Source organism: Myotis yumanensis, unplaced genomic scaffold, assembly GCF_028538775.1.
Source record: "Myotis yumanensis isolate MYYU_CA2020_CCGP unplaced genomic scaffold, mMyoYum1.0.hap1 SCAF_6, whole genome shotgun sequence".
NCBI lineage: Eukaryota > Metazoa > Chordata > Mammalia > Chiroptera > Vespertilionidae > Myotis > Myotis yumanensis.
This window is the reverse complement of record NW_027223757.1, coordinates 75179749-75200204: the sequence shown is the minus strand read 5'-3', so window position 1 is coordinate 75200204 and position 20456 is coordinate 75179749. Positions and strand designations below refer to the sequence as shown.

Here is a 20456-nt window from a genome sequence, read left to right as displayed (position 1 = left end):
AGGAACAATGGAATGGTTGTATTGTATTTTGGCTCAATATAAGGAATTTTGCACCAATTCTAACAATTATGCTAAATTTGTTGCCTTGGAGGTAGGCAATTCTTCATGTGGTGGCAGAACAGAGGATCAGAGAGATTTTTGTCTTGGATGGGGGCATTAAACTAGAGAGCCTTCAACATCACTTCTGATTCTAAGATTCTATGGCATAATATGTGCATTAACAAGATACCTCTCTGTACAGGTTTCTCCAGCTATAATCTTTAGAGCAGTTGAAGACAGGAGGACAAATGTTATAAATGATTATGCTTCCTGAAATGATAGGCAAGGGAATATGGTAGATGAGTGCACTGTTGTTGAGGTGGAGTGTCTGCATCCAGATCCCAGCTATGACTTACTAGCTAGCGACCTTACATAAGTTACTTAACATCCCTGCACTTTAGTTTCCATATATCAAATGGATTTAACATAGTATCTGCCTAATATGTTTGCTGTAATAATAAAATGAGGAAAAACCCAAAATGAGCTTTTAGAATGATACTTGGCTCATAGTGATTGCTAGCTATTATTATTGCAGCTATTATTCCAATTAAATACAATAAAATCATCATGGAGTATTAATGATATATTTTATTTCATAGTATTTGTCTTTAGATATTCTTTGGGAGAATATATGATCTTTTTTTTTAAAAAAAATATATTTTATTGATTTTTACAGAGAGGAAGGGAGAGGGATAGAGAGTTAGAAACATCGATGAGAGAGAAACATCGATCAGCTGCCTCCTGCACACCTCCCACTGGGGATGTGCCCGCAACCAAGGTACATGCCCTTGACCGGAATCGAACCTGGGACCCTTCAGTCCGAAGGCCGATGCTCTATCCACTGAGCCAAACCGGTCAGGGCGAGAATATATGATCTTATAGAGAAAGGATGGCTATTGGATTCAGGCAAGCCTGGATGTCAAACCTATTTCTACTTTTTATGGGCTGGTTAGTCTTAGACTAGACTACAGCTGACCTCACCATGTCTCTTTTTCCTAATGACTCTTTAGTTACACGGCTTCTGGAAAATTAAATGATGCAATATATATAATTTTCCCAGTAATAAATGTCAGTTCTTATTCCCCATGAAGATTTGACATTTCATTTTGTTTTTGTCCAAATAAGGTATTGTCTGGAGGCCATAGCAGTTCAGAGTGAATATAGAGACTTAGGGCTTAAAAGGGACCTGAGACTTCTCTTAGGTCTGGGATTTTGATTTCTCTTACCTTCATTGCACCAGTTTAATGAAGGTTATTTCAATTATATCCATAAAACTCAACGATTTATTTGACTTGATTGCCCTGTCTTCTTCTGTAGACCGTTTAGTATGCTGTTTAGTGGACTGAGGCAATGTGTAGCTGTATGCAGATTTCTCCTTGTCTCTGAGACCCTGGGGAAGCTGCCCGAGGCAGGGGCTTCTGAAATGATAGGAGCCTTGAACTTAGTTAGCCAGCTTGGAACCCAGAGTGGTATCAAAGCTGGGCTTTTGATTATGCATATTATCCTGATTTCTACAACCTCCTCATGTTCAGCCTTCTCCCCCCAATACTACACAAAATGAAACTATATTACACTGAGTTGTAATTAAAACTCAGGACATTTTATCATTTGATTCATTAACATTACTATATTAGAAAATACAGCAGATGATAAGGTCTAAAAAATAAATTTAAGATCAAGAGCTTTCTATTTTTTCCAGTTTAGAGTTAAATTGATGAAATCACTTCTATTCAAAATATGCGGCTTATTAAACTGCTACTAAATTTTATGTATTCTGTTCTTTATTTTTATAAATGATGTAAGAGAATGTATCATAAGTTCAATATAATTTATTGGCATGATATTTGTTAATTATGGCACTATAAAAAATAATTTTCTTTGAGAATCAAAACAAGAACAACAAAAAATAAATAAAAAACAACCCTCACATTGAAAGAATAGCACTCCTATGAGGAAATGCTGCTAATGAGAAAGCCTATATAATAAAAGGCTAAATGCAAATTGTCCCCTTGACTGGGAGTTTGACCAGGAATTTGACCAGGGGGTGGGACTGGCCCACCAACCGCCGCAACCCCTCCCTCCAGCTGGCCCCATTCCCGATTGGCCCTTCCACCCTGATCGGGAACAGGGCAGGCTGCCAACCTTTCACATCCTCCCCTACATCCAGCCTGGCCTGATCGGGGCGGGCTGGCCGGACCCCACCAGTGCACGAATTCATGCACTGGGCCTCTAGTTTATATATAACTTTCTAGAGAGTGGTACTTTTTAATTCTGTATATATCATATAATTGCCATTATCCTTAGGCTGATATTTTACTGCTGTGATAGTTCTTTGCTTCTCATTCTAATGAAATATTAACATGGAAGCTAATTTTTTTTTTCTGTCAAAAACATGTTGGTCAAGCATAATAACTGTTTTCTTTGATAACTTGTCATTTAACCTGGTAGAACTACTCTAAAATTATGTCATGTTCTTCCCTCTTTTCATCTCCACTCTTGCTTTCTGGTTACCCGTTCTAGCAATACAAGACCAGTTCAAGCTACAAGGCTTTTGCAGCAATCCCTACCAACACATTGCTTTTGGAACAGAAGGTCAGTGTTGGCTCAAAAGCAGAGTAAATTTTATGTTTATAATGTCACTTTTGTTATGTCTTCTAAAATTTCTGTTTTAAAGCTCTGTCTGTACGAAAATAAAATTCTCTCAGTTTAGGATGATGTGAAGAAAACATCTTGGTGAATAAAATTGAAGGCATCATCAATTTATCACTAGAGGCTAGATTTGAGCCTAGAGTGTCCAGTCCAATGTCAAGTAGCCCTGGAAACTTCATTAAATTTGGATAGATCCTGTCCTTTGGAATTTTAGATTGTTGTCACATTCAAGAGCTTCCACCTCTATTGGCATTGATCAAAAGAGTAGAGGCAAAACGGGGTTACATGTGAAACTGGACAGCTTGGTCAAAACTTGGTGACTTGAAGTGGCTTCCACAGTAAAGATACTCAGTTTGCTGAGTATCCAGGTTAGCTCCTTAGAACCCATCCTGGGCTAAACCTCTTTATACATTCCTGCTGGCTACTGATCCTACCCCCATAAATGAGAGGGAAGATTGAGATCATTTCCAATGACCCATGCTTTTGCATGACTTGAGGGCACTTTTGTTTTGCTATTCAGATACTAATTATAAAATTATAGGATTCTACTTCAGTAGGTAACTTAAATTACAGCCTCTGGTTCAATAAGCACATTGCAGATGCTCAAATGAAGGCCAAATGGAGGATCATATCAGAATCAAAGTGGAATCAATTATAAAATCTATGAAATTGTTCATTTCATATGTTATTTTGATGATATTTATTTAGGCAATTTATCTCTTTGTGCGTTAAACTCATTTATGCCCCCCCCCCCCAGTGTAATTAGTATTTCAAATACTGTTATTATCATTTGTATAATGTTAATGTTTGCCAACCAGGTAGAATTTTGACCACAGGTTTATGAATCTACATTTTTTGTTATTTTAGCATAATCTGAGAAATAAAAACCTTTGCACGATCTCTTGTTTGAAAAGTAGGAATTGTTAGTGGGAAATGCTAAGTAGCATGTAGGTGAGGATTAGTGGGAAGATTTCTTAAATCTTATATCTCTTATAACTAATTCCAAAGTATACACATGTAGTTGAGGCTCTACTATATGTATCTATAAGCTTTGAACTGAGGGTTAGGGGGTGTCACTGGGCTTCAGGGAGATTGGAAGATTTTTCTCTAGCTTCTCTTCTAAATTTCTACCTTTTATAACTCAATACATAACGGTCCTAAAGCTCTGATTTTAGGAGGCTTCAGAAGAATGCAAGAAGTACACCAATTGCCCCTTATTCCAATGGCCTATTGTTATGTTGAATCATAATAGCAGCGTTCCCTCAGCACAGACCCTCTGCCCATTTCAGATGGACATTTCTGAAATCTGATCATCAGTGCCTGCCTTTGCAGAAATGGGAGGAACTCTCCCCCAAAGCCGCCAGGCAGGGGGGAGAATAGGGGCTTTTTGTGTCATGGTATCCTTTCATCATAATTGTCTCACCTATCCTGTCGTATTTCCTGTACCCAAGTGCTTCTACTATATGAATGTTTTATTTAGAAAAACAACAGTTACTTCTTCTTGAAAAATTTTTATAAGATAAAGTTGGATGGCATTATTCATTCCAAAATTTCTGTCTGCCAGCTCTCTTCCAATTAAATGGATTTTAGGCATTATAATCTCTTAGTCATTAAAAGTGAAGAACCATTAACTTAATTTCTAATTTTATCACAGACCTATTTCATCAATGTGTATGGTGGTATCACTATATATTTCATCTAATACAACTTCATATGGGAGAGTTTTTGTGTTTTCAATTTTGAATAAAACATATTTTTTAGGAAAATTATTATTTTTGTTGTTAGTACACCAAAATGTAAATGTCATGATGCCTAATTTAAAATATTATTCTAGAGAGGATTGATTATTATACAAGCAATAATGTGGGTAATTATCTCTTGGCTAAGATAAATTATTTTTGGATCATAAATATTTTTGGACCATGAATTGCTCAAAGATCTCATGATATCATTTGATGTTTGTTTTTGCTTTAGAGCCTTTGTATAATTCCACATATTTTTTTCTGGCTTTTCCATAGTATGTGCTCCTCGATAAGAAACTTTACTTTGTAAGAATTTTTAAATAGCAAAAGTATTATCACAAGATTTTATGAGAGCTTATTTCCATTTCCACTAATATTTCTTGAATACTATTGTGTTGCTCTTTTCATAGTTGTAGTTTTAAAAAAATAAATCTGGTAATTTAGATCTTTTACCTATCTGTTTATACCAGCAATTTTCAAGTGGCATGCCACAAGAATTTTTAAAACATGCAATACCTTACTATGTAGTAAGGGGCACTGACCTCTTTTCTCTTAGATTGTCAAATATAATAACAGCCAACACAACAATAGCCATCCAGTGTGAAGGGATCAAAATGATACCTTTTTTTTTTTTTGTCAGATGGGCCAAAATGTATTTATTGGTGTGCCACAGAATTTTAGTAATTACTTTATGTGTGCAATGAGATGAAAAAAGGTTGAAAATTGCTGGTTTATACAATAGAACTCATCCTATGATGTTTAAATCGCAGGGTTTTATTTCTGAATTGAGAAAATTAAGACAATAATAATCAGAAGCTCATCTATTTTGGAAAGCATTAGCATTATGGAATATTTTAAATCACAGAAGTTTTTTTGAGATCCATTTAATATAACAAAGAACACAACCTTTAAAGTGTAGGGTAATGCAGTCTCATTATAATAATCGGTTAGCATCTATATACTGTAAAATGTCTTGAGGAGATAGCTAACAATTGATTCAAGCCTTAATTCAACAATTAATTCTCCCCCCCAGTCAAATTAAACCTATGGTTGACATTTTAAACAACATAATGTTTATAGAATATAGTATAGCAATTATTAGTAAGGAACCAGAGTTGCTTAAAAATAACACTATTTTTAAAAGCCAGATTTTCTCCAAATTCAAACACAGGCATCCCTTACCATGAGACATTAAGCCATCATTGAATCACTGGATTGGTTTCAGATTTAATCACCCCTAGATGAAGCACATAATTTTCAAAAGAGTACATTTTGTTGGCAGGGGATGTGAGGTTTCTGGTACTTCTGTTCTATAATTTATTTTCTGCATCAAAACTGAAATTTATAGCATATTCAGTATTCTATCTTTTTTTTCCTATGTACGTTTAGAAGGAAAGCATTTTTAGCTTGTCCTAACTAAAGCTTTATAGGAAGAGGTAAATGTAAGCATCATCTTTTAACATGTTTGCTTTAGGGTCTTTGGCTTCATCTGCTGCTAATAATCATCTCCAAGCTTGAGATGAGGAGGAAATACAAGTGATTATAAAGCAGGAACAAAGTAATCAGATTACTTTGCATTTTCGGCTGTCCACAGACCTTATTACAATATGTTCAGCAATATACTGAGCTCTGTAGAGAAAATAATTTTGATGTGGACATTATTTTTTAGTCTCTATTTGCGTACTGCTCTCAGAGAATGTTAAAAGTATCTCTTATTGACTAAGCTTTCTTTTTATCATCTGAGTTTGATAGCAATGGGTAAAAAGTTAAAATTAAACTGCAGAGCACATATTGATATTCTAAATAAATGGATTATTATTTTCACTGTGCACTTGTGTTCAGGAAAGAAAAGATGAAGGTGGGAATATTTCCATGAAATCATATAATATGGATCTTTATTCTCTCTTGAGTAATTAATATTTTTCAATAATAGTATAAAATTTCTTCTTGAAAATAATTTGAATTCTTCATTATTTTCCTCACAAGTATTCTTTGGGATAAAATCAAGGCTATATCACTACTGTTTTACAACAAATGACATTAATACTAAACAAATGGCATTTTAAAGATACTTTTAATTAATAGGCTACACATGTTTGAAAGAAAAATTCTAGAGGAGCTCAATTTTATAAATAGCATATATAAATTACAGTATTAATTATTCAAACAAAACTTCTGGGATAAAATTTATTTTGGGTAGAAGGAAAATAAACAACCACTTTGAAGACTATGCAAAAATATAAAAACTTACAAGATTTGAAATATCTCATCAGCTATCAAACCAATTTATTCTAAGTTGCTAGTTTAATTTTTAAAACATGAGTTGGTAAACTCTAATGTGCTTAAACATATGTCTTTGGGTAAGACTATTTTAGGATCTCTGTGTGTCTGAAAAATTTAACAAAATCTGGTTGCTAACTTAGCATATGGCCTATACTAGAGAGACATCTCTTAATTTAGATTAGTATAAATAGTGAATGCGTTCCCAATTTCTTTAGCAATGGAGAGGTGCCAGGACCCAATTCTAAACTGATTGGTTATCCTTAGGCAATTGTCTACCATGCACATAGCTCTTTTAAAACACTTAGCAAATCATATTTAATTATGCATATTGCTTGTTTTATTTTTTATCATGAGCTATTTGAGAGAATATAGATTTTTGCTAAAGGTTTATTGAATCAATTAATTTAGTTTATAGCTGAGTATGTCTCTAAAATATCCAATTTTATTCCACAGGATTTTAAGACAAACTTTTGTTCAGAGGATATAGAAATAAAGGAGTCTGGTATATGGCAATTGGGATGATAACAATTAAGAATCTTTCTTTAGGGTAGAATAGCCTTATCATTCTGCTTCCATGGAAAAGATATAAGGGCCTTTCTTCTATAAAGAAAGTGAGTTGGTTTTAGACTTGGCACCTTTTAACAATTAAAGAGTATAGTCACAATGGCTGCCATAGTAACGGCTAGTGTATCAGACACTAAGCTGAGAACTTTACTATCCTCACAGCTCTGTGAAGATTTTAATGATCACAGATGCCAAGTAGATACCTTAAAGCAGTGGAGCTAGTAGGTTGCTGAATTGGATGGTTAATTCGATCCTTACTAAAATATAATAAGTTGCCCATGAACTTTTTGAAATCCAAACCAATTAGATAGAGTAGGCATCACAAAAAGTTTCATAAACCCTTTTAGATTATTCTTCCTTTGAAAGCAGTTAAGTTTCTAACTCTATTTAGAGTGCAACTATGCATTCTATCTTTAGATATTTTTTTAGAACTTAGTCCTATTTTGAAAGAGAGTAGTAGGTTAGACTGATTTAATATATCTGACGAAAAATTGTTTGCAATTCCATCAGAGATGCTCCCTTTGCTGGGGGAACACCGATTACAGTTTACTGGCATCTATTCCCATAAGGACTTGGACTTACAAGGCTTGCTCATAATTCTTAGCTATTAATGATAATGTAGTATGGATCTCAAAACTATTTTATTTGAAACGTCAAATTTAATAGTTCCCTTTTAAAAAAATAAAAAAACTGGGGCCACAAAGTTGGCTGTCCCAAGCAAAATATCACTACTTTTAATGAAAATATTTCTGATAACGTATATTAACTAAGACTCTTTGAAAATGGAATTCAAAGCATGTCCCAATTATGCCTCACTTGACTATAGTCCAATTTGGTGGACAAATATATGTTTTTAATAAAAATATTTTATTGGAAAATATCTGAGAGAACTTCACTCAAAATGAATAAATATAAAGAAACATCAATACAATCCTGCTGGCTAAGCTGTGAAAAAGCAATCGATGATCATATTTCCTGTTAATAAAGATTTAATTTTAATACATTTTTTTTTTACTATAGAGAAAGAATCTACTTTTTATGGCTGCTAGAAAGAGTGGATCAAGATGTACTTTGATAAATTCTTGTCAATAAAAAAATCAATTCTGCTAAATTTCAAAGCTATTTAAACTCAAAATAACACCCTTCCAAATTTTAATGCAGTCTTAGTATTGTCCCCATTTCAAAGTTTCAGCACATTAATGACCTAATACCCGTTATCTTCCTTAATTTTCCAATCATTCTGCATAGATTTATTTTTGTTCTTTGAGTAAATGTCAGCATTTTAAATAGCCCAAATGAAAGTTGTGTTTGCCTATAATAAGTTCCCACAGAGTAACCAGGATATTAGCCTTCATTGGTTTTATCTGAAAAAAAATTCTCTCATTAAATCAACACTGACTGTATGCTCAGATCTTTGAACAAATTTAATTGAAGTATGGGGAAAGGAATTATTTATTTGTTAGTTAAAATATTTAAAGAGTTTAAACTACTTCTCTAGAACATTTTACTAAGGAGTATTAAAACCACATTTTTTAACGATTCTTTAATTAATTTCATTTACTTGTCTGTTTACCCTTTAAATCCATCCTAAAGATTTTTATTGAGCACTTATCAAGTGCTCTTTCCTGAATATACAAAAATAAATACCATATTTTCCCAATTGAAATAGGAAAAATTTTCCAGTAAGGTGGAGCTACAATTGAAAAAGTAATTATGATGCAATATAATTAAGTTATGTGCACAGTGATAGAGTTCTCAACCTGACAAATGTATCATATAAGTAGAATAAAAGAGAAAAGAGCTAAGAATTATATAAAGCATTTTGAAGAATGAAATCTGTTGTCTGCCTCAGATAGACAGGCTCACTGTGGATTTGTTTTAAAAGTATGCTATTGACAGAGAATAAAGTAGAATATAGAACAGCTTACATCCATGCAAATGATAAATGAAATCGTATCAATGAAGAAGAGGGGAATAAACATATGAAAGAAGCCCAACCTCAAAAATTATCAGGGAAATGAAATCTCAAGAGAGATGTACATCAGGATGTTAACATTTTTTTAGTGTGAAAACAAGACATCTAATTCATTGCTATCCTAATATATAAAATGCCAGGGGCCATAACGACCAAAAGAACCGGACAGATGACCGAACAGCAGGGTGTGTGGGGTGACAAGGCTGTCAGGGGGTTTAGTGAGGGACGACCAAATGACTGAACAACAGGCTGCATGGGGCGACCAGGCTGGCGGGGCGGTGGGGGGGGGGGGGGGGGGGGGAGTTGGAGGCAACCAGGCCAGCAGGGGGAGCAGTTTGGGGTGACCAGGACAGCAGGGGGTCAGGGGCAATCAGGCCAGCAGGCAGAAGTGGTTAGGAGTGATCAGGCTGGTAGGGGAGCAGTTAGGGGCAATCAGGCAGGCAGGCAGGTGAGCAGTTAGGAGCCAGTGGTCTCGGATTGTGAGAACGATGTCCGACTGCTGGTTTAAACCAGCAGTCAGACATCCCCCGAGTGGTCCCAGATTGGAGAGGGTGCAGGCTGGGCTGAGGGGACCCTACCCCTGTGCACAAATTTTGTGCACCGGGCCTCTAGTGATGAGTTTAAGATTATTCATTTCAAAGGACAATTTGAGAATATCTGATAAGGTGGCTCTCCATGATTGCATTATTGTGCAGGTACTTTAATCTTAAAACTACAAATGTGTGTATAAAGAAATGTGTACATTGCCCTAACCGGTTTGGCTCAGTGGATAGAGCGTTGGCCTGCGGACTGAAAGGTCCCAGGTTCGATTCTGGTCAAGGGCATGTACCTTGACTGTGGGCACATCTTCAGTAGGGGGTGTGCAGGAGGCAGCTGGTCGATGTTTCTCTCTCATCGATATTTCTAACTCTCTATTCCTCTCCCTTCCTCTCTGTAAAAAGTCAATAAAATATATATTTTTAAAAAATAAATGTGTACATGGATGATAGTTATTACAGTTTAAAATAGTAAAAATTGGGGACACTTCAAAAATCCAGCAACAGAAGAAAATATCCATTTTTGTGTGAAATATGCTTACAATGGAATCTTATGTGTAAATGAATGACTGAATATATAACTACATGGAAAAAGAAATAAGATAGTAAGGAATTTTGAGTGGTGATGGATATGTTTACGGCCTAGATTGTGGAGATGGTTTTATGGATGTATACTTATTTCCAAATTCATCAGTTGTGTACATTAAATATAGGTTTTTGTATGTCAATCATAATTTGACAAACTGGTTAAATAATAACAAAAAACAAAGCAAGTTCCAAAAGTGTACATTAAGCTTACACAAAATTAGAAGAATTGCACAAAACAACCTCATAGTAGTTGTTACATTTTGAAAATAGTTAAATGTCATTTGAGGCCACGTCAAAGTCGGATGAATAACGTAGCCAAGACTTTTTGTTATATAAATGATTACAAATGAGGCAAGATTTAAAAATTCTGTGTGCATGTTTCTTATAAACTGGTTCTGAAGTATTTTCTTAAGAGTAGTTTTTGTACATTTTGAGAAATGCCTACATCTTTGTTATTTCTGTGGGTAGTTTCTCAAGGTAACTGCTTGAAGGGAACAAGGCTCATCTAGATGTATAAGATGTCCAAGTTCTAGTTTGTATGTTTAAAAACTCAGCCTCCTTTCTTTCTTTCTTTTTTTAATATATAATTTTTATTTATTTCAGTGAGGAAGGGAGACAGAGAGAGATAGAAACATTAATGATGAGAGAGAATCGTTGATTGGATGCCTCTTGCACGCCCAACAATGGGGATTAAGCCCACAACTTGGGCATGTTCCCTGACTGGGAATTGAACCGTGACCTCCTGGTTCATAGGCCAATGCTCAACCACTGAGCAACACTTGCTGGACTCAGACTCCTTTCTTTATTCCAACATCTTATAATAGATATTTTGATTCCACAAGAGAAAATATGTCAGAGGAGAGCTCATCAAATTATTTGAAGATTTATTTCTTAGAAATATTGAGATACACAGGGATTTCTTTGAAGAGACTTTTCTATGACAATTATATTTGACTAAAAGCCTCAAGGGCGGGGAAAAAAAGGAGACATATGTAATACTCTTTGTAATACTTTAAGCAATAAAACAATAAAAAATAAATAAAAGCCTCACGTAAGAACTATTTCATTTACCACTAGGCACTAGATGAACCGGCCAAAACTGAAAACATCTCCAAGGACAACACATTAGACCCACCTCTGGAGGTAATGACTTCATATTACCCCTGCTTTTGAAGTGCAATCCCAAAACTCATTGCTAACTCAGTACCTGGTTTCAATTCTTCCAGTTTTGTTTCCCTGCACAGCTCAGGCAGCAAACTGAAGAGCTCTGTGCTACCATTGATAAGGTCTTACAGGATTCCTTGTCTATGGTAATGCCTTAGACTAGAATGTGCAATTCAAACATTTGCTTTGCTTCTCTTCATTTACCTCTACTTGAGTATGATGCATCATAGGCTTGTCCTTTTTATTTTCCAGCATTCTTCTGGTTCTCCTTCAAGTTCTCTACAGAAATTGTTGGGTTCTGACACTACCAAAGTATGTATGTGTTTAATATAATTTACTGAACCATGAGAGTTTCTATAGCAGTAATTTTTAAGCTTCAGGTCAAAGCCCAATAGTGAATTGGGAGGTTAATTTAATAGATAGCAACCAGCATTATTTTGTTAGTAAATAGCATTTTAAAAATAGAATAGTAAGAATGTAAAATATCAGACTCTATTCTAAGTAGTGTCTGTATTATTGAAATTTATTTCAATTTGTTTACATATACAGGTATGCGTGTAAGGGCTGCAAAGTAAAATCTGTTTTTAACTATGTATGGGATAAGTTCAAACCAACACATTAGATTCTGTTATATGTTGGTATTTGCGGGAGCTATATGGAAGTAACTGCATGTAGAATCTGTTGCCTAATCTCATCTCAAACCCTACCTTCAGTACCTTAGTAATTCACAGCCACTTAGAATTATGGAAGTGGAAAATGAAGTAGACTAAAGTAGCATTAGTCTAAGAGCTTTAACACAAGTATTATTTCTGGAATGTCTTTTCTTTTGAAATGTATCTCATTGTTCTTTGACTCAGAGGGAAAGAAGCATGGATATTTGAGATTCTTATGGCATTACTAAAGCATTAATTTTTCATTTACATAATTAACTATATCCTTCTTATAATTGTAGCCAATGTTATTTGTTGGAATAAAATGCTACATTTTTCCAAAATTTTTTGAATGCTTAATACGGACCTACTCATCCAAATTTTAAAATGGTTGTGTTTTTCCTTTATTGATAATTGTTAGTTTTGTGTGTTTTTTGTCAGCCTTATATTCTCTCTTGGAATTAGTATACTTTTTGCATGTTCTTTTTAAAAGTTGGACACTGTGTGTATAAAGTAGGTTTTAAATGTAGAAATTGCTTATAATTAGAAGAGTAACCCTAATTACCAATTGGAACAGTATAGACAAATGTCCTATATAATAAAAGGGTAATATGCAAATTGACTATGACACACACTGACCACCAAGGGCCAGATGCTCAATGCAGGAGCTGCCCCCTGGTGGTCAGAACACTCCCACCGGGGGAACGCTGCTCAGCCACAAGCAGGGCTCATGGCTGGTAAGCGCAGTGGCGGTGGCGGGAGCCTCTCCTGCCTCAGTGGCAGCGCTAAGGATGTCTGACTGCGGCTTAGGCCCCCTCTCCACGGGGAGCAGGCCTAAGCCATTAGTCGGACATCCCCTGAGGGCTCCCAGACTGCTAAAGGGCGCAGGCTGAGCTGAGGGGACCCCTCCCTCCCAAGTGCATGAATGTTGTGCACCAGGCCTCTAGTCCATTAATAATGACATAGAAACTTAGTAACCATTAAAAATTCTATTTTAGCAGAGAGGACCTACAAATGAATAATTGTAGTTTATGTTTTTATTAAATGTTTAGTTGTATATTTTTTGTCTTTTGATCTAAAAGTACAAAACTTTGTTTGCTTTGGCCAAAGAAATACTATGTACATTTTAAAATATATTTTAATTAACTATAATGGGAATATGATTTAAATAGTAATTTGTGAATAAACATCTTAACTATTGATTTATTTAACAAATATTTAATGCTTATAATGTTTAAAAACATTATTCTACGTCACTGTTATTAAGGCAATTATTTAATTCAACAAATATTTATTAAGCACCTACTATGGGCCTGGCACTGTGAGGCATTAGGGAGATAATGGTGAACAAGGCAGAGTAACCTAGAGGGGCATACTTTGGATATAGTAATCAGAAAGTAGAATTCAAGCTGAGACCACAGATGGAAAAAAGCCAACCAAGAAAGATCAGGGAGAATAGTTTTTAGGCAAAGGAGCAGGCATATGCAAATTTCCTGAGCCAGTAAAGTGCTTATTGTGTGAAGATGAAGACAAGTGTGATTGCAGCCTAGTGAGCCAAGGGTGAACCGTGTAAAATGAGATTGAGAAGGTGAGCTAGGGACAGTGAAGATACCTTTATGCCATGGCATGAAGTTTGGGTTACAAGGAAAATGGGAAGACATAAAACTGTGGGGGATGTAATATGAAACCACTGAAAAAGATCACAATGGGTGCTGTGAGAAGGCAACTGAGATTAGAGAGGCAGTCAATGAAGTTGTCCTGGATAGGGTCGGTTCATTGCCAGAGAGCAATATGTGGGTATGAGAGAGAGATTTCAGACTTGCTGCAGGTTTGGATGTGAGTGTGAAGGAGAGAAGAACCATGGGTGAGCACCAGGTCTCTTCCTTGAGCATAGATGACTGTGAAGGAGGCACTGTGTGGTGGAGGAAAGAGAGTTGATGTTTGTTTTTGAGGTGATTTTGAGGTATGTTTCAAGAGGGATTTATACTTACGTGTCTGGTGGTAGTAGGAGAGATTTTTTTAAAAAATATATTTTTATTGATTTTAGAGAGGAAGGAAGAGGGAAAGAGAGTTAGAAACATCAATGATGAGAGAAAATCACTGATCGGCTGCCTCTTGCACGCCCCCCACTGGGGCTCGAGCCCGCAACCCGGGCATGTGCCCTTGACGGGAATTGAACCTGGGACCCTTCAGTCCACAGGCCGACGCTCTATGCATCGAGCCAAACTGGCTAGGGCAGTAGGAGAGATTGGGGATGACCAGCACATGGATGTTGTGAGCTCCCTGTACAGAAATCCAAGGAACAAAACATTGCAGGTACAATAAAGAAGGTGGAGCAGGAACCTGCAAAGGAGAAAAACAAACCCACTGTATAAAAAATCAGAGCAGTATGGTATCATGAAGCTACAAGAAGAGAGTATTGAAGAGAATGTAATTGCTGTGATTGCTGCCAGAGGCAGAGAAAGCTAAGCCTAGAAAAGTATTTATTAAATTTGACATATATTTTGAAACTATATTGCTGTTTCTTATGTGTTGGTGCTCATTCTCATTTTTTTAAATAACTTTTACTAGCATTTATAATCCTTTTGAACCTAAGATTCTGTTTTTAGTCTCCTATGAAATAGTGACCTTATATATGTAATTTTAAATTCATGTTTTAATTTTTTATTCCTTTACTTATATATTACTTTAAAACTTTATTTTTATCTTTCTATAAACTCTTTAGTTTTATTTTCTTTAGGACTACATTTCTGGATACCACTTTTGTATTCAATTTGAGATTCTTTTTATCTGAGACCTTAAGCCATTTATAATTACTATTAATACTAATTTCTGCTATCTTATTTTACATTTTCTACTTAAAACATTTTCCTTTTTTGCCTTTCCTGCTTTCCTTTGGATATTTTGACATATACCGGGTTTGAAACTTTTTGAAAATTTTACTTTATATTTTTGTTAGTTTTTGTAGTTACACATAAATTATTAAGGACAATAATTATGTTTATTTTTCTATCATTTTAAAGCTTACATATATTTTCCCCCCAATTAGGTAAGTATTATAGCACTTTCATTTTCACATTTTTTTTTTTAAATCAGGTTACATACTTACACAGAAAAATTTGTTAATATATTTTGGACTTCTATATTTGAATTATTATGCTTATGTTTTATTAATTTCTTCTTTATTTAGATACTTATTTTTTATTTAGATGCTTATTCCTTACAAATTTATAGCTTAATCATGGATTTACTTTTTTCTTTCTGGAATTTTGCTGAAAATTGTATTCAAGAGGTCTGATTGTGTTGATTCTATAACCTCTATCTCTGAAAAAGCCCGCTCCCTCCTATTCATTTAAACTATAGTTTTGCTGGACATAAAAGTGTAGATCCTCTTTCTTCAATACTTTTTATCCCAGGCTCTTTTACTTCAGTAACATTCTTGTGAAGTATTTTGTCAGTATAATATTCACTCCTCTTCTATAGAGAGATCATTTACAGAGTGGTACTGTAATCTTTTAGTATTTTATCTTTATCTAGAATGTGACTGATTTTTCCTATAATGTGTCTAGGTGTGCATTTTTTTCTTTTATGTATCTGGATTGGTATTCTCTTTGACCTTTTACTTGGGGTCTTTAATTTTTTCTTCCTCTTACATTCAGGATAATGTTTAGCCTTTTTTTTTCCTTCAAATGTTTCTTTCCTGCTGGGGCTTTTATAATACTGATATTGTCACTTTTGCTTCTGTATTCCATATCTTTTAATATTTAAATATTTTATTCTAATTATTATTTCTCTAATTCTTTTGAGAGGATTCCTAGATCTGATATTCCAGTTAAAAAATTTGTTTATTGTCTATTTTATACTTCAATGCCTATGTAAAATTCTTTTTTGTAGCATATATAGTTCTCTTATTTAAAGTCAGGTTTATTGAGGTATAATTTACTTACTATAAAACTCATCCTTTCAGTGTATATGACTTCTGACAAAGGATACAGTTATGTGACCACCTCCTACATCCAAGATACAAGAAACTTCCATCATACACGAACGTTCCCTTTTGCTCGTTTGTGGTATCTCTCTTTCTCTTTCTGTACAACTCAAGTGCTGAGTAACCACTGATCTTTTCTCTGTCTCTATACTTTTGCTTTTTCAAATGTCATATAAACAGAGTTATACAGTATATAGTCTCTTGAGTTTGACTTTTTATACTTAGTAGAAGCAGCTGAGTCGATTCATTCATATTTTTGCATGCATCAATTGTTCATTTATTTCTTTTGCTGAGTAGCTTTCCATTGTGTGGTTGTACTATATATTTACTATTTGCCAATTGATGGACAATTAGGTTATTTCTAATTTGGGAGTGTTACTGATAGAGCTGCTAACAACATTTGCAAATCAGACTTTGTATTTTCATACACTTTCATTTCTCTTGCGTAAAGATCTACAGGTAAAATGGCTGGACCACTGTTTTTCTTTTACAGTATTTTCATTTTTCAGATGTCCAGTAAATTTTCCATGGAAACTCAAATATCTCTGAGTATATCAGCTAGCTTGGCTGTATGTATGCCTGATGCCTGGGGTGGCAGGCACTAAAAGCCTAATTCTTAGCATTTCCTCATTCTGTTTTATTATATTTACTAGAAGCCCAGTGCACGAAATTCATGCACAGGGGCGGGGTAGCGGGTAGGTCCCTCAGCCCGGCCTGCAGCGACACAAGCATTCTGCGCCCAGCCTGGCCAGAGGCCCTCTGCGGCAGGGTGTGGAACGCTTGCCTCGTTGCCATGGTAATGAAGCAAGCGTTCCTCCAGGCCACTCATGCTGCCTGCACTCAGTGGCTGTTCTCCCCCCCCCCCCCCCCCCCCCCCCGCCCCGTGCCTGGGGACTGGGGTACTCCAGCAGGGCTGAGAGGACTGGGCGCTGCCATCTTGTGGCTATGGATGCCACCATCTTTGTGATGGAGTGATGTTTAATTTGCATCTTACCCTTTTATTAGATAGGATTTATTTTTGTGTGTGGGTGAGTAGAAGGTGCATGTGTCTCAGAATATAGAAACCCCATAATATCAGCAATTTTCACTTGCCACTTCTTCCTTGCCTCAGTGACACTAACCTTTGCCTCCTTGTACCTCTGCTTATGGCATTCCATACTACTCTTTCCCAATTCCTGTCCCAGTTGTCATTACCCAGGAAGGGATCAGGAAAGGGACTCATCAGAGGCTGGCCAGTTGTCCAACCTAAAGTGAGCTGTTTCCTTCTCTTCAGTCAGGCTGAAAGACCACCTTGATGTTATCCCCATGCATTCTTCTTTGCACCATCCCTCAGGTTCACTCCCTTTCACTACCTCTTTGCTCTCCTTATCTCTCATGAATGTGTAAAACAAACACTTGGGCTGTGAAGGGGAGAAGGAAATTGGGTCAATAGTGGGGTCCAGGAAGAATTTTCTGTCTACCTTTTAAAGCTGACAAGAGCAAGTTGGTATGCTAATGGGTTGATTCAGTACAGTGGGGGGGTACTGTTTATATAAAACAAAAGGAGATCTTGATGGATGAAAGACCTTGACAGGGGCAAGGGAACTAGAGCCTAATTCAAATTAGTATCCTTTGATAAGAATAAATCAGATTGTGACCCTCCTGTGCTTAAAACTAGCAGTGCCTACACCTTTCCCTCAGAAAATAAGCCCAAATCCTTACAAGACCCCAGGAGGGCCTCTGGGACCTGACCTCCCAACACTTGCATGATCTGTTCTCCATTGTCCCCTTTACCCATTTTCTCCAGTCCTGCTTGCCTCCTTGTTGGACCTTGAAGATGCTGTGCTCCTACCTCAGTACATTTAGCTCTTTTTCAATCAACTATATCACATTTTATAGTTTCTGGTTCCCTGTAAAAATTCCCAAGCTTCACTTTTACCTCAAACAATATGAGTAAGTATGGTGGTTTTTTTGGTCTGGTTCTAAGAAAACCAATTTCTAGATTCTTTATGGTTTATTATTGCTGCTCATTCTCACTCACCTTGTCTTACCTCTTTATTTTTCTGAATCTGATTGTGTGTTGGATTTTCTACTTGAAAATGTATTCAAGTAGATATTATCTTCCTATGAGAGTCTTTGCTGTCAGATACAAGGAACTCTAGCAAAAGAGAATTACCTTAATTTAATCTAAGGTTTTGAGATGATTTTTTTTTCTAAACAATCAGTTGTAGATGCTTTGAGGTCTGGCTGAAGCCTATATGAGATCTGGATCATTCTTACTCCTGGGCCTCAATCTATTTTTAGCTCTGGAGACTCTGACTTTTATCTCGCTACACCTCTGATAATGTCAAATGTTTGGATCATCTCTCAAGCAACTCAACAGTATTTGCAAACACCCGCAAGGCAAAAGCAGATCTCAAATGCCTGACTTCTCTTTTCAGATTCCCAAATTCTCCTGATTTTGCCTCCCAAATTCTTCATTCTTATTAACTCACTGATGTTTTTAATAAAATATTTTCCAGTATTTTGCTCAACTTTGTTATTACCTATTATGACAGGATTGTTCTGAGTTCCTTAGCCAACATTTTCAAAGGTGGAAATTCATATAAGGACTTTACACTTATTTATCTTGCTGGAATGCTTTATATCTAGATACCCACATAGCCAATTTTCTCACCTCCTTCAAATCTTTGCTCAAATGTCACCTTCTCTGAATTGATCATCCTATTTAAAATTGTAAGCCGTCAGTGCTCTTGACTTTCTTAACATTTTGGTGGTCATATACATGTGTGTGTGTTTGGCAGAAGCAAAGAAGGTTTCCTTTGGAAAAATGTGCTACCCTAGGCTTCAAATTACTTCTACACTTCTTTTTTTAATTGAGTTTGACACCTCCTAACATACGTTGTAATTTACTTATTTATAATTTTATTGTTTATTTTATCTCCTGCTGAAATGTAAGCTCCCAAGGGCAGGACATCTTTGTCTCTTCTATTCATGGATAAGTCTGAAGTGTGCAGAAACAGTTCCTGGCATACAGTAGATACATAATGATATTTGTTAAATTGATAAATGAATTAAATAGCCAATTGCTCTCAGAAAGTGGGAAAATGAGCCTGCAAGAGAAAAATTCGTGTTTACCAGGGAGTATTGAATGCCCAATTGAAATTGAATATCACTACTGATATTTATAGTGACATCAATTAGCTGATTGAGAGAGTTTCCCAGTAAGATTTTGTTTCTCAGGTACAAGTTTAGAGAAAATGGATAATGAGGTCCATCCAGATTGTGTGTGTGTGTGTGTGTGTGTGTGTGTTGGTGGAGGGATTCAAAGGAGAGAGAGAGGCAAGAGAGATTAAGGTATAAAATGACAATATATGTAAGCTCAGAGGTACTGAAGCTTGAATGGAGTTAGTAAGGGTTAATGATTTTGAAGTCTCAGTGAAGCTGAGGCTGAAGAAATGTCGCATTAGGGATATTTGAGAAATGGAGATGGTGTCTAGGAGGTAGAGTTCTGAAAATAGGATGTTAGAAATTGAAATTTTAGAAGTTTCTCATTTTATTTGCTAAGGCAAAGTATAGGAATGGTCCTAGAAATGAATGGCTGAAATGGAGTGGATGAGAATATCTTTGGAGCATGAAGAATTGAGAGTGCAGAGATTTCTACGTGAATTTGAAGTAACAAAATATCATGTAAGGAACTATTATGATTCATGAATAAACATCATCAATAAACTAGGGGAAATTAACCAGAAAGCCGATAGGTAACAGTAATGAAAAGAATAATAAAATGATGTAGTTTAATGAAATGATTTTCAAAGGTACAAAGGATTTTATATAGAAAAGAGGGAGTATTGATTAGAAAGTCTTAATAAGAAAAAATAGGTGAACACTTATCCTAGAGGTTAAATATTTTAAGACTATTTTATTGATTACTTTAGTATTATAATTATTTTTATTTTCATACAGACACCTGCAACTGTTCCGAGATCAGCTGGTCGAGAAACCAAATATGTAAGTCCCTTCATAATTATACATTCTGCTTTTTAAAATATATATATTTTATTGATTTTTTTACAGAGCAGAAGGGAGAGGGATAGAGAGTTAGAAACCTCGATGAGAGAGAAACATCGACCAGCTGCCTCCTGTACACCCCACACTGGGAATGTGCTCACAACCAAGGTACATGACCTTGACCAGATTGAACCTGGGACCCTTGAGTCTGCAGGCCGATGCTCTATCCACTGAGCCAAACCGGTTAGGGCACATTCTGCTTTTTATTTATTTTTATTTTTTTCTGGA

General features: G+C 35.7%; 1 protein-coding gene across 10 annotated transcripts in view; it reads left to right on the top strand.

Moving 5' to 3' along the window:
* Nucleotides 1-20456, top strand: part of MLIP (muscular LMNA interacting protein) — a 239603-nt gene that overhangs the window by 140336 nt on the left and 78811 nt on the right. For 9 of the 10 annotated variants that reach the window (XM_070418384.1, XM_070418383.1, XM_070418380.1 and 6 more), the window contains 5 exons: nucleotides 2560-2631; nucleotides 11454-11519; nucleotides 11603-11686; nucleotides 11793-11852; nucleotides 20124-20168. In XM_070418384.1, the coding sequence (XP_070274485.1) occupies nucleotides 2560-2631; nucleotides 11454-11519; nucleotides 11603-11686; nucleotides 11793-11852; nucleotides 20124-20168 (327 nt within the window). The remainder of the gene's footprint in view (nucleotides 1-2559; nucleotides 2632-11453; nucleotides 11520-11602; nucleotides 11687-11792; nucleotides 11853-20123; nucleotides 20169-20456) is intronic. The other variant, XM_070418378.1, reaches the window with a different exon arrangement.